Source organism: Pseudophryne corroboree, chromosome 4, assembly GCF_028390025.1.
Source record: "Pseudophryne corroboree isolate aPseCor3 chromosome 4, aPseCor3.hap2, whole genome shotgun sequence".
Taxonomy (NCBI): Eukaryota; Metazoa; Chordata; class Amphibia; order Anura; family Myobatrachidae; genus Pseudophryne; species Pseudophryne corroboree.
Genome location: NC_086447.1, coordinates 726,694,948 through 726,709,150, shown reverse-complemented (window position 1 = coordinate 726,709,150; position 14,203 = coordinate 726,694,948). Strand labels below are relative to the sequence as shown.

The following is a 14,203-nucleotide window of genomic DNA, read 5'->3' as shown; positions in this document are numbered from 1 at the left end:
TGGCTTCCAAAACCGTCTCCCTTTCTGAGGGGGACGTTGGTAAAGCAGACTTCAGGAAACGGCGAGGTGGCTCTGTCTCTAATTTCAACCTGTACCCCTGAGATATTATCTGCAGGATCCAGGGATTTACCTGCGAGTGAGCCCACTGCGCGCTGTAATTCTTGAGACGACCGCCTACCGCCCCCGAGTCCGCTTGCGAAGCCCCAGCGTCATGCTGAGGCTTTTGTAGAAGCCGGGGAGGGCTTCTGTTCCTGGGAAGGAGCTGCCTGTTGCTGTCTCTTCCCTCGTCCTCTGCCTCGTGGCAGATATGAATAGCCCTTTGCTCTCTTATTTTTAAAGGAACGAAAGGGCTGCGGTTGAAAGGTCGGTGCCTTTTTCTGTTGGGGAGTGACTTGAGGTAGAAAGGTGGATTTCCCGGCCGTAGCCGTGGCCACCAAATCCGATAGACCGACCCCAAATAACTCCTCTACGCATCGCCTGTCCACTGTCGTGTCCATAAAGCTCTTCTGGCCGAAATGGACATAGCACTTACCCGTGATGCCAGTGTGCAGATATCTCTCTGTGCATCACGCATATAAAGAAATGCATCCTTTATTTGTTCTAACGACAGTAAAATATTGTCCCTGTCCAGGGTATCAATATTTTCGATCAGGGACTCTGACCAAACTACCCCAGCACTGCACATCCAGGCAGTCGCAATAGCTGGTCGTAGTATAACACCTGCATGTGTGTATATACCTTTTTGGATATTTTCCATCCTCCTATCTGATGGATCTTTAAGTGCGGCCGTCTCAGGAGAGGGTAACGCCACTTGTTTTGATAAGCGTGTTAGCGCTTTGTCCACCCTAGGAGGTGTTTCCCAGCGCTCCCTAACCTCTGGCGGGAAAGGGTATAAAGCCAATAACTTCTTTGAAATTAGCAGTTTTTTATCGGGGCACCCCACGCTTCATCACACACGTCATTTAATTCTTCTGATTCGGTAAAAACTACTGGTAGTTTTTTCACACCCCACATAATACCCTGTTTAGTGGTACCTGTAGTATCAGCTAAATGTAACATCTCCTTTATTGCCAAAATCATATAACGTGTGGCCCTACTGGAAAATACGGTTGATTCGTCACCTTCACCACCGGAATCAGTGCCTGTGTCTGGGTCTGTGTCGACCGACTGAGGCAAGGGGCGTTTTACAGCCCCTGACGGTGTTTGAGGCGCCTGGACAGGCACTAATTGAGTGTCCGGCCGCCTCATGTCGGCAAACGACTGCTTAAGCGAGTTGACGCTATCCCGTAATTCCACAAATAAAGGCATCCATTCTGGTGTCGACCCCCTAGGAGGTGACATCCTCATATTTGGCAATTGCTCCGCCTCCACACCAATAACGTCCTCATACATGTCGACACACACGTACCGACACACAGCAGACACACAGGGAATGCTCTATACGAAGACAGGACCCACTAGCCCTTTGGGGAGACAGAGGGAGAGTCTGCCAGCACACACCAAAAAGCGCTATATATGACAGGGATAGCCTTATGATTAAGTGCTCCCTTATAGCTGCTTTTATATTAATATATTGCCATTTATTTTGCCCCCCCTCTCTGTTATACCCTGTTTCTGTAGTGCAGTGCAGGGAAGAGACCTGGGAGCCTTCCTGACCAGCGGAGCTGTGACAGAAAATGGCGCCGTGTGCTGAGGAGATAGGCCCCGCCCCTTTTTCGGCAGGCTCGTCTCCCGCTATTTAGTACATTTAGGCAGGGGTAAATATCTCCATATAGCCTCTGGGGCTATATGTGAGGTATTTTTAGCCTTTTTAAAGGTTTTCATTTGCCTCCCAGGGCGCCCCCCCCCCAGCGCCCTGCACCCTCAGTGACTGCCGTGTGAAGTGTGCTGAGAGGAAAATGGCGCACAGCTGCAGTGCTGTGCGCTACCTTAAGAAGACTGCAGGAGTCTTCAGCCGCCGATTCTGGACCTCTTCTTGCTTCAGCATCTGTGAGGGGGCCGGCGGCGTGGCTCCGGTGACCATCCAGGCTGTACCTGTGATCGTCCCTCTGGAGCTTCATGTCCAGTAGCCAAGAAGCCAATCCATCCTGCACGCAGGTGAGTTCACTTCTTCTCCCCTCTGTCCCTCGTTGCAGTGATCCTGTTGCCAGCAGGAATCACTGTAAAATAAAAAACCTAAGCTAAACTCTCTAAGCAGCTCTTTATGAGAGCCACCTAGAATTGCACCCTTCTCGGCCGGGCACAAAAATCTAACTGGAGTCTGGAGGAGGGTCATAGGGGGAGGAGCCAGTACACACCACCTGACCTGTAAAAGCTTTACTTTTGTGCCCTGTCTCCTGCGGAGCCGCTATTCCCCATGGTCCTTTCAGGAACCCCAGCATCCACTTAGGACGATAGAGAAATCTAAAGGAAAGACTGGTAAAGGTCTGTCTTGGAGCTGGGGCAGTAGTAGGAGAAAGCAAAGTGGACTTACCTCCAAGGGTTTAAGAAATCCTGCAAAAAATTCCTTCCCTTGAACCATCTGCCCCTTAGGATTTCATGTTCACCTGTCACTGTCGCAGCCCAAGCGAAAATGCAGGTTCCGAGTCCGCAGACGTGAAGACCTCCAAAGAACATTAAGCAGAATCGTGATTCTGACCGTACCAAAGTATCAATTGATCCTGTTGCGAAACATCCTGTAACCTAGAGGACAATTGTTCCACAACTTACCTGCTCCGGACAAGGTAGAAACCCCGCTGCCGTATATGTGCGTTCGATGGATCCCTGAGCAAGGTTGCCTCGGGAAAAAAACGGCAGCTTGTTGGACTGGCGATACATCGAGGGGTATACCCTGGAGAGGTACTGATACCTTTTTCTGCCATCTGCGGGGAGAGGATAGGAAAACAAACATTGTTTGATACCTGAAATTATGTATTCGGGTGTCTACCAGAGCCTGCCCCGCTCATCCGATACTGGACCAGTCGCTGCCTGATGTACTTGACGTGTCCGCCTCCTTTACCTGCAGTATCAGACGAACTGCTGTATAATGCACCTGGATATTCTGAGACACTGGTTCAGACTCCACAGAAAACAGACATCATCAGTATTGTAACATGGAAGGTTAGTTAGCAAGGTTCCTTTAGAAACCTGGAGAGGTGAAATGACGTACAAGGTCTCTGGTTAAGAGTGACATTACCTGTATAATCTGAGCTGTTCAAACAGGAGTGTCCTGCAGGTGCGTGGAGGGCTAAGCAGATGGCTCCACCGCATACTTCACACCTAAGAGGGAATTCTTTGACTATTCCAGGTGACACAAACGAAAGGAGAAAAAGGTGGGTTAAATAAACACAGCCCTATGTAAGGTCTGTGCTATAATGTGTGACCGACACGATTCAAATAAACTTTCTGGAGCAGGGGAGACCTGAACCATTAGCGCTGCGCTGTTCTTAGCCCTAGGCTATAGGAGCTCCCCTTAAAGTTTTTTTTTTTTTTTTTGGATTCAAACCTCTGTTCAGATACTCGCTACTAGCGTACTGAGCCACCGCGCTATTTGTCTGATGTCTCACACTCCTTCCCAAATTCCAAATAGCATTAGTAACTAGTGACACCAAGGAAAAATAAAGGGAAGGCAACACCCCGCCCTGCGTTGAGGGCTGAAGAGATGGCTGTCCCGCACAATCCCCACCTAACATGATATGAACGAATTAAAGATGCGTAGCTGCGGTATAACCTGCAGTGACAGAATAGGAGCTTTAAAGCAGGTTTTTGTTGGGATCACAACCCTGGTCCCTGTGTTCAGAAGTCCCCGCTACTATCTGATGCCACACACATTCCCCAAATTTCAAGTGACATAAAGGAATAATAAAGGGAAAGAGAACCTGGATGGTCACCGCAAATGGCGGTTAGCCAGTGATAAAAGCTGGGGGGAAATGTTATGTGGCAAGGCGGAGCTATGTAAACTCTTATAACTGAACATCCAATATACATGGGACTTTACTTCTATTTGTCTCTGAGTATGCAAGATTAGCCCACTAGGCTATAGGAGACACTGCAACTATGAACCCAGGTCTGTACCTGGATGTGGCAGAGGTTTCCCCTGCAGGGAGGAAATGGCCGCCATAGTGAAACTCCTCTCTATGAGATAAAATCTATATAGTGGATAACTGGATTAGTGCTGCTGACTATATTACATTCACACCAGCACCATTGCATGAACCTCACATAAATGGCCATTACACTATAACAGTGGCCGGAGAGCGGAGAGCGCTGAGCCCGCTGTACAGAGCGGGAGTTAGCTCCGCCCCCCCGGTTATGGCGCCTTATTGAAAAACTATATTTACCTAAGCGGGAAGCGCCCTGTACCCTCCTCTGGACCTGCGAGTCACCGCGGGGAGCGTTGAGCCCGCTATACAGAGCTAGTAGAGCCCTGTATCTGCGAGCCGCCGCCGGGGAGTGTTGCGCTGTACAGAGCGCGAGTCGCCGCCGGGGAGCAGGGAACGCTGAGCCCGCTCTACAGAGCGGGACTTAGCTCCGCCCCCTCCGTACAAGGCGCCAAATTTAAAACTTGCTTTGCGCTCCAGCGGGATCCCTGTGCCGGCTCTGTGAGTCGCGCTGAGCGGGGATCCGTGCAGGGGGAGCGGGGAGATGAGCCACAGCCGCCGGAGAGCTGGGGGAGCGGAGGGGGGGCCGCACTAATTTACAGACAATGCCTTATGATCCTCAGTAAGCGATGGATATCAGAATGACACACACCCCGTAGTTGTGCAGGGGATCTGTATAATCACATACTCAGCCTCCCCCATTCATCATGTCTGTTTCTCCATAAGGAGGAACAGGTAATACAATGAAGCACTCAGTACATTACAGCCCCAGAGAGCCCTTCTGGAGTGGTTGTACAACAATAAACAGTGCATTGCTCTAAAAACATAAATAGCCACCACAAATAAAGTACAGCTCACTCACCACTGCTGCTGCTGTTCTTGGTGGATCGGCCCCGACACTCGCCGCACGCAGCGGTGTCCGGCCATTTTTGATACTCACCGCTGCCTTGCTGCCGGAATCTTCTGCTGGATGGAGTGGCCGCGACACGCGCCGCACGCAGCGGTGTCCGCCAACTCAGGAGAGCTCAGTGTCTCCCTCAGCCGGGGCCCATCCCGAGCCGCACGCAGCTGCGATGGGACCCCGCCGGCAGCTCCCGCGGTGCAGACTGGCAGTGGCAGAGCTGCCAATCTGTGAGTGTAAGTAAGAAAAAATAAAATAATAAAGAAAAAATAAAAATTCTTCAGCTAAACCCAAGTGAACCAGCTCCCTCGGGCACTAAACTAAGACTGGCTTGGAGGGGAGATAGTAGGGGAGGAGCTAGCCACAGTGTGAAAATTTTTAAAGTGCCAGCTCCCAATTACTGCCTACTATTCCCCATTGTAACTACGCTCCAGTGGCCCCTAGTGGATGAAGGAGAAATACGTAATACAGTATATCTTTGTGAAAATCCTATATTAGATAACACCTGACGCACCAAGCCCCCTCAGGTTATGGAATATAGGGATAGCAAGTTGAGTGAAAGACACGAAATGGACACCACTCAGCTATCAAATGCACACACAGATAGTCACAGTTTGTACAATGCAGAGGTTATTACTGACAATAATACTGCACTGGACTAGCTTATATTGCTAAATAGTCAATAGATATAACACTACACAGTAAGAACTGGATGTATACCACAGGGTAATTGTACTATAAAACCCTGACTAAATGCACTCTTTCTTAACTATCACTGTCTAAAAAGGCAGGTAGAATACTTAAGTGTCATGTAAAGGCACAGCGCTGACAACCAGGCGGCTTTACATAGGAGGATTTGCCCAAGCAGTCCCAGGAACAGTGAGCTGAGGGATAATGGCGCCGCAGACACTGACAGGCAGTGAGGAAAAGACAGAAATGCAGCTCCAGGGTGGGAACACTTGCTGGAAATGGCGCCATGGGGCTGGAGGAGGGGCTTCAGGTCTAAGCCTTATCCCCTCTGCTGGCAAAACCACCGGGCACTGTGGGCGATATAAAAACCGGTTTAGAGAGAAAACCTGACCTGCTCCCATGCCCTGGTGATCTAGTGGGATCGCCTGTACTGCCACAGTGTCCACTGCCAGCGCGCGCGGCACACCTCCCAATGACCGTGCCGGATCGCGATAAAGACCGGGTCCCGCAAGCGGGACCCACTTACCACCTCCCGAAGCGCGGCCACGCAATCCTGGAGAGCCCCAGCCGTGTGTGTCTAACGTGAAGAAAACCGGAGCCTCCGCTGGAGGTACCCGGCAACCAGGGCTCAGGAGTGTACAGCGCCGCTGGGGAGAGCTGGAGCTGCAGCAGTGAATGTCACAAGACCTTTACCACCGCTGCTGCCCTTGAAGTCTTCACTTTTTTCTCATAAAAAGCTTTTTTTAGGGCTGCTTGGCGCAGCCCCTCTGTTAAGTGCCTGCTTACTGCAGCACCAACTTACAAAACTGAGCTCCTGTGCAGGGAGGCGGGGTGATAAAGGAGGCGGCGCTATGCATTCTGGGAACAGTCAAAGCTTTGAGCCTGTTGGTGCCTCGGATCAAGATCCTACTCTACACCCCATTGTCCAATCCTTGTGGAGCCCAGTGTACCCCGCAGCAGAAATAAAAACTAAAAGTGAAGCTTGGAGCAAACTCCAAGTCGTGCCATTCCCTAAGAGGAACAAAAAATACTGGTGCATGATGGGAGTATGGAGGGGGTGGAGGGTTACACATTTAAATATTTAAATGTGCCTATCCCTCCTAACGCACCGTCCATATCCCAAGAGTACTCCAGTAAAAACTAGTGAATGTAAAAGAAAAACCTCTGGCCACAGAAGCAAGGACACTGCTGTCTCAGAGTCTGGCTGCTATTCCACTGTAGCCAATTTTCACTTTTGGTCATGCATGACACTGGAAGATAGTTTTGGTGGTAGACTGACAGATAAATCACCTAGATCAGGTTTAGTGAAGCTAGGATGGAGGTATCCTGAGCTATCCATCAACCTGCCAGTGAGTGGAATGTGAAAGAAAAAAAAACCTCACTCCTCACCCACCCCCTGAATTACAATATTAAAAATATGGTCCAAACGCATTCATATGCATTTCCAATACTTAATATTACATCCACTACTTTTATGTGGGAGTGTGTAACATTTCTTTAAAGAACAATAAATACTGAACATATTCTTAAAGATCCTGCTCTATTCCTGCAAAGCACTGATAATGTAGGTGCTGAAATCCCTTGGCCTGCTGATAAGCGCTAATGCTCTCATCCAACCCCTTGCTGTAATACGATAAAGCCAGAGTCCTCAATTAACAGTCTGTCCTCTACTCAGCAGTCCAGAAAAATAGATTTATGTACTTACCTGGTTAAATACTTTTCTTCAATTGCAAAGGGGGCACAGGGATACGCTGGGTATAGCTGGATATGAGAAACTGGGCAGCAATTAGTGAACTATTTTTTTCCATATCAGCCCAGGCTTCCCTCTCCTCTATACCCTGCCCCCAGGCCAGCCAGTTAACGTAGCAAGCCCACGGCAAGGAGCGAGGAGAAGAGGGAGAAGGAAGACCGGCACATACGCAGAAACACACATATAGTAAATGTGTTCCGAGTACCGCTACATGGGAATGAACCACCGCAAGCCAGGTGCGTCAGGGTGGGCTGGTCTTAGGAGGTGCCACCGAAGGAAGGTAGGCTTTCTTGGATGCTGCCACCGTAGCGACTATCTTGTCCAACTCCTGACCAAAAAGGATGTCTCCAGAGTTTGGGGGGGCCTCTAACGCCTTCTTAGAATCTGCATCAGTCCGCTAAGAGCCTTCTTAAGGCCCACACGGTGCCCGCTCCTCCCGTCTCCAACTTAAAAACTGGCTGACCTGGTGGCGGGGTACAGAGAAGAGGGAGGCCTGAGCTGATGGGATAAAAATAGTTAACTAGTTGGTGCTCACTCTCTTCTCTCCAGCTATAATCAGTGCATCCCTGTGCACCCTAGTGGTGAATGAAGAAACAGAATATGTGGCCAGGAGAATGCAGGCAGTTATCAGCACACTACGCACAGAAGTTACACACACCAAGAATCGAGCAGTTCCAGCGATCAGCCACCCTGACATGCAGGGGAACGCCCAAGCACAGGGCTAATCCGCCCCGCATGTCTGGCCCTCCCCCTGCCGCACAGGTACAAAAGCATTGCATGGCAGGCAGCGATGCTTTTGCACCTGAAGAGTGGCTCCCTACCAGTGCAGCTCCTGCGCACTGGCAGGGGACTAAACGCCGCATCCCGGGTTGCAGCGGCTGCGTGTGACGTCACGCAGCCGCTGCCCGCCCCCCCGCACGGTTTGGGCACGCCTGCGTTATCCGGACCGTGCCCCCAAAACAGCGGCCCGCCCCCTCCCACCCAGTGAACGCCCCTGCCTGTCAATCAGGCATAGGCGATCACTGGGCTGAGATGCTCATAGCATCTCTGGCATGCGCCTCCTGCGCAGTTCAGACCTTATCGCCCGCTGTGCGAAAACGCACAGCAGCGATCAGGTCTGAATTAGCCCCACAGTTTGCAAAAGTGTGGTGGCTAAGTTACACTAGTAGGAGTGACTACTAACAGCAAGCTGCTGACTGTAAGGGAACATCAAGACAAATCTGGTATACAAATCCACCGACAGAATGTGCGCGCACACAGTTTTTAAGTGTTTTATATAGGGGAAAATACATCTTTGTATTAAAAGGCAATATACCACACTATTTAGGTATTTAAGCAATTTTACCGAAGTCCATGCTACTCCACACACTTTCTTCTTTAGAGGCACGGCAACTGCTTTGTGTTTTATCACAACCACTAACTGCAGTGGTATCTGGATCTACAGGGAATACCAGCCTGTGTGTGAATGCCCTTGGGAATTCTATGGGTTACCAACCAGAGCCCTAATACCACATTACTGTGGATGATTAAACAGGAAATGATTGCAGTGCTCCTATAATGGTTTACTGCATTTTTCAATTTTCATTAGTGTGGAGCAGTGGGTTTAGGTCCATGGGCAGTGTGTAAAGTACTACTGCAGGAGGGACCCAAGTAGCAATTAAAGCTTCTGGTTGGGATAAAAAATGAAAACAATTTAAAAAAAGGGAAAAATATTCAGCGGAAGACCTTAAACCAAAAGCTGGACATGGAAGAGAACATGTATTTTTTTTGGGGGGGGGGGTTTGTTTCATTTGAACTTGTTGCCCATACAGAAGATAGAGCCAGCCATTTTGTGGACTGAACCGCCTACAGTGAGACATAAAGTGGCGGGAAGTGCATTAGTGGTTTCCTAGTGAAGTGAAAGCTGTGGCGCATTCCACAAAATGTTTAACACCACAAAACTCAAGCTATAGGTCCATGGCAAGCAGTTTCCATTACGCATAAAGTGATTTACACATGTATATCTATTGTTTCTTACCTTTAGGGAAAGATTCCGGACGCTGAAGATTGTTTATAAATATTTTTAGACACAGCATTAACAAAACCGCTTCCTCAGCGTCTGCACCTTGTCCAGCATTCAGCTTCTCAATGTACTTAGTCAGCACAATACTATGCAGCTGCTGCCCACTCGAAGCATCCAGCATCCACTTGTCCGTGATATTCTGTATCAACACATTGATTGTACCATTAAACATCACACTCCTGTATTACCGATGTGTAAAACACACAGCTCAAGTACAGTACAACTAAAGGACTTAAATCGAAACTCTGTTTAACCAGCATAACACCCGTTCTTGCCTGTGCTGGTGCCTCCAAATTCCTCAGTCTCTTGTCAAGCAATTGAAAGATTGTGATGGCAGCCTGTAGCTCAGGATCCTGGCAGCCCGAGTAACCCTCTACCAGGGCATGGCTGAGCACATGAAAGGTCACCTTCTGCCTCATCATGAATGAATCCTTGTCAGCTATGTGCACCAGATCCTCCACCTTCCAAAGTAGAATAGACATTATGATACAGCAATATGTAATGCTGAAACACGATCTTGTAGAACAGTGAATGGTGTAAGCACTAACTGCTATAAACCTTTGATTTTAACTTTTATTTTTGCTGCTTACTATTATTATATCGCCTATAAGCTGGAGGTACTAGACATGGTCACTGAAGCCTAAAAAGGCTAAAAAGGACACTAGGAAACTTGTACCCTTGGAAAGTGGATAACAAGGATTTTAATATGGGTACCAAGCTACATCTGCTTTTCACCAAACTTGATATTTACTCTTTAAGTATATACTTAAATAGCAAACCTTCCATGCACTCTACAACCCTTTCTTCATATTTTAAATACATTCCGTATTACTGGTGAGAGGAAAGGTGGTTAGGACTCCGCAGTCAACACTTTTGTTTTTTTTAACGTTCAAAAACCCCAGATCCTTGCAAACACCAGTCTGCCCACACTGCAGTAACAGGACCCCAGCAGTCTGCCCACACTGCAAGACCCCAGCAGTCTGCCCACACTGCAAGACCCCAGCAGTCTGCCCACACTGCAGTAACAGGACCCCAGCAGTCTACCCACACTGCAAGACCCCAGCAGTCTGCCCACACTGCAAGACCCCTGCAGTCTGCCCACACTGCAAGACCCCAGCAGTCTGCCCACACTGCAAGACCCCAAGCAGTCTGCCCACACTGCAAGACCCCAAGCAACAGCACAATAAAAACAGTCACACACCATTTTTAAAACTGAAGATGCGTCCACAGCAGTCAAGTTGTTTGACAACAGATGAGCCAAGTTGCTATTTATGAGCACAAAAGAGTCTCCATGTGTAGCCTTTTGTAAGCTCTCACCAAGTGCTGAGGAAAAGGTAAGAATAACTATGCGTTAGCGAGAAAAATACGCACAGCAAGGTAATTCAATGTACAACACGGGCCCTACTACTACACCCAATTGTTAAGCACAACAGAATACATTGTTGCTATATAAATAACAGTTAATAAATCAAGGATTTTCTGCGAGAAACAAAATTACTATGTAATATAATATCACGGGCAGCGGACTCCTGGACTGAATAGCAATGTTTAGATTTTATTATAGTCGTCATCAGGCATTACGATTAGAATAAAATCGAAATGTTGCAATTCAGTCCGGGAGTCCGCTGCCCATGATTGCTTCGAAAAGTCCTGAGAGTGCCGCCTGCTTTACTATTTATATGCGGCATTAATCTGTTTAGGAGGGCATCGGGCACCTGCATACCTAATACATTAACCAGCAGTCCGTTACACACATACATACACATTAATTTATACTCCATATAAAACGCTCAATACTCTTTGTAAAACCTATCTGCAGATAAATTACTATCAGTACATAATATTTTTTGTCATCATTGATGTCATCTTTAGTACAAAAATAGGATTTTAAATACCTACCGGCAAATCCTTTTCTCGTAGTCCATAAGGGATATTGGGGACAGATTAGTACAATGGGGTATAGATGGGTCCAAAGGAGGCAGTGCACTTTAAATTTCTTCAACTGGGTGTGCTTGCTCCTCCCCTCTATGACCCCTCTCACAGGCAGTTATAGGTAAAACAGTACCCGAAGGCGAAAGGACATACTTGAGAGAAGGAACATAACAATAAGTGTGGTGAGATTTATACACCAGCACACCATAACATAACCGGGCCAACTGGCAACAGAAACAGCAACAGCTGAACAGGTAACACATAACAGAGAACTTGCAGAAAGTCACCGCACAGAGGCGGGCGCCCAATATCCCTTATGGACTACGAGAAGAGGATTTACCGGTAGGTATTTTAAATCCTATTTTCTCTAGCATCCATAAGGGATATTGGGGATAGATTAGTACAATGGGAATGTCCCAAAGCTTCCAGAATGGGTGGGAACGTGCGGAGACTGCTGCAGCATCGCCTGCCCAAACTGGGTATCCTCTTTGGCCAGGGTATCAAACTTGTAGAATTTCACAAAAGTGTTCTTCCCCGACCAGGTAGCCGCTTGGCATAGTTGCAAGGCCGAGACTCCACGGGCAGCCGCCCAGGAAGAGCCCACTGACCTTGTAGAGTGGGCCTTCAGAGTCTGAGGAATAGGTAAGGCTGCCCATTACTATAGGGAGCAAATTTATTGGGAAATCTATCAATAACAGACATCGGTAAACATAACTATTGCATATTGAGGTGTTTAAAAATCTGAAGAGTTCAGAAATACGGGGTACCACGTTTTTGCCTAATTAATGGTATATTGGTACAGTTGATCCGTTTTAGACTATTATATGAATGGTCATGGATGTAGGACAAATGTCCAACACGCTATAGCTTAGGATAACGGCAAAAAAATAAAACCTCACATTAGTTGTCTGATACGGTGATATATTTTCCCACATTTTGGCTTCATAATCTTGGATAGTATATAGGGAAATATGTAGAATAAGGGCAAGAATTTATAGGCAACCGCTCATTTGATTTTGGTCCCTTCAATTGTTGACACACATACAAGTAAACATAATACAATAAAGAATGATACACAGTGAAGTCATTTTTAATTGATATCAGTATTTTTCTTGATTGTGTGTATTTTTTGTCTTATATTTTTCACATCAAAAAGGAATTTTAATTGATCAGTATTAAAAGTTACATTTTAATTATATTTACTCTCTCTCTATAGTGCGCCAACAACGAGACAATCCTTTTCTTTACATCGTTACCTTCTACCTTTATAGTCTATGGCAGCACCCCCTACGTATAATTGCAAATTAACTTACATTATATATAAACAATTTGGGGATTTCACATTGTATATTTAATGATTAAACCATTATAGACTAGTGCAGAAGACATCCATTTTCCCTTCCCCTAATCCACTACCAACACACAGGCCTGTTAGATAGTAAACCTAATCCAGCCAGCAATGGTCTGCTTTGAAGCAGGACAACCCTTTTTCTGCGCATAATAAAGCACGAATAAGGAATCCGTCTTCCTGATCCGAGCAGTGCACCTGACATAGATCTTCAAAGCACGCACAACATCCAAAGACTCCGGAGGAGTCGAAGCGTCAGAACAGGACGGAACTACAATAGGTTGATTCAGGTGGAATGCGGAGACCACCTTCGGCAGGAACTGCCGTCTAGTCCGGAACTCCGTTCGGTCCTCGTAAAAGACCAAGTACGGACTTTTACACGATAAGGCCCCCAATTCTGAGACGCACCATCACCGTCTTCCACGTGAGGTACTTGTCTTCTACAGTCATCAGAGGCTCAAACCAGGAGGACTGTAGTAATTTCAACACTACATCCAAAGCCCAGGGTGCTGTAGGTGGCACAAAGGGAGGTTGTATGTGGAGTACCCCTTGTAAGAAGGTCTGAACTTCTGGCAACACAGCCAATTTCTTCTGAAAGAAAATTGAGAGAGATAAAATCTGGACCTTAACGGAACCCAGACATAATTCCTTATCCACATCAGCCTGCAGGAAACGGAGGAAACGTCCCAAGTGAAACTCTGCAGGCGGATACGTGCGTTCCTTGCACCAAGAGACATATCTCCTCCAGATATGATAGTGTTTTGTCGTCACAGGTTTTCTGGCTTGCACCATAGTGGTAATGGCTTTTTTGGAAAGCCCTTTGTTAGCTAGGATGTACCGTTCAACTACTATGCCGTCAAACGAAGCCGCCTTAAGTCCGAACGGGTAGACGAACGGCCCTTGTTGAATAATATCCTTTCTTAGCGGCAGAGGCCAAGGGTCTTCTATGGACATGTCCAGAAGAGTTGTGTACCACGCGCTTCGGGGCCAATCCGGCGCAATCAGGATTGCTTGTACTCTGATGTCTTATCCGCTGGAGCACCCTTGGGATCAACGGAATCGGAGGGAATAGGTAGACCAGCCGGTAAGGCCAAGGCGAAGTCAGCGCATCCACTGCACTCGCCTGAGGGTCTCTGGTTCACGAGCAGTAGCAGCAAAGCTTCTTGTTGAGGCGAGACGCCATCATGTCAATCTGTGGGTATCCCCACCTGTCAACAATCTGTTGAAACACCTGAGGATTTAATCCCCACTCCCCCGGGTGGAGGTCGTGGCGACTCAGGAAGTCCGCTTCCCAGTTGTCTACTCCTGGAATGAAAATCGCGGGCAGCACTCTTGCATTTCCTTCAGCCCAGAGAAGTATGTTTGACACTTCTCGCATGCAGGCTTTGCTTTTTGTCCCTCCCTGTCAATTGATGTATGCCACTGCCGTGGCGTTGTCCGA

The 14,203-nt window shown here is 47.7% G+C and overlaps 1 protein-coding gene across 1 annotated transcript in view; it reads right to left on the bottom strand.

Moving 5' to 3' along the window:
- HEATR1 (HEAT repeat containing 1) overlaps positions 1 to 14,203 on the bottom strand; it is a 290,453-nt gene that overhangs the window by 159,498 nt on the left and 116,752 nt on the right. Inside the window, exons 15-17 of the mRNA XM_063918062.1 lie at positions 10,684 to 10,805; positions 9,758 to 9,943; positions 9,438 to 9,621 (exon numbers count right to left, since the gene is read on the bottom strand). Coding sequence (XP_063774132.1) covers positions 9,438 to 9,621; positions 9,758 to 9,943; positions 10,684 to 10,805 — 492 coding nt within the window. The remainder of the gene's footprint in view (positions 1 to 9,437; positions 9,622 to 9,757; positions 9,944 to 10,683; positions 10,806 to 14,203) is intronic.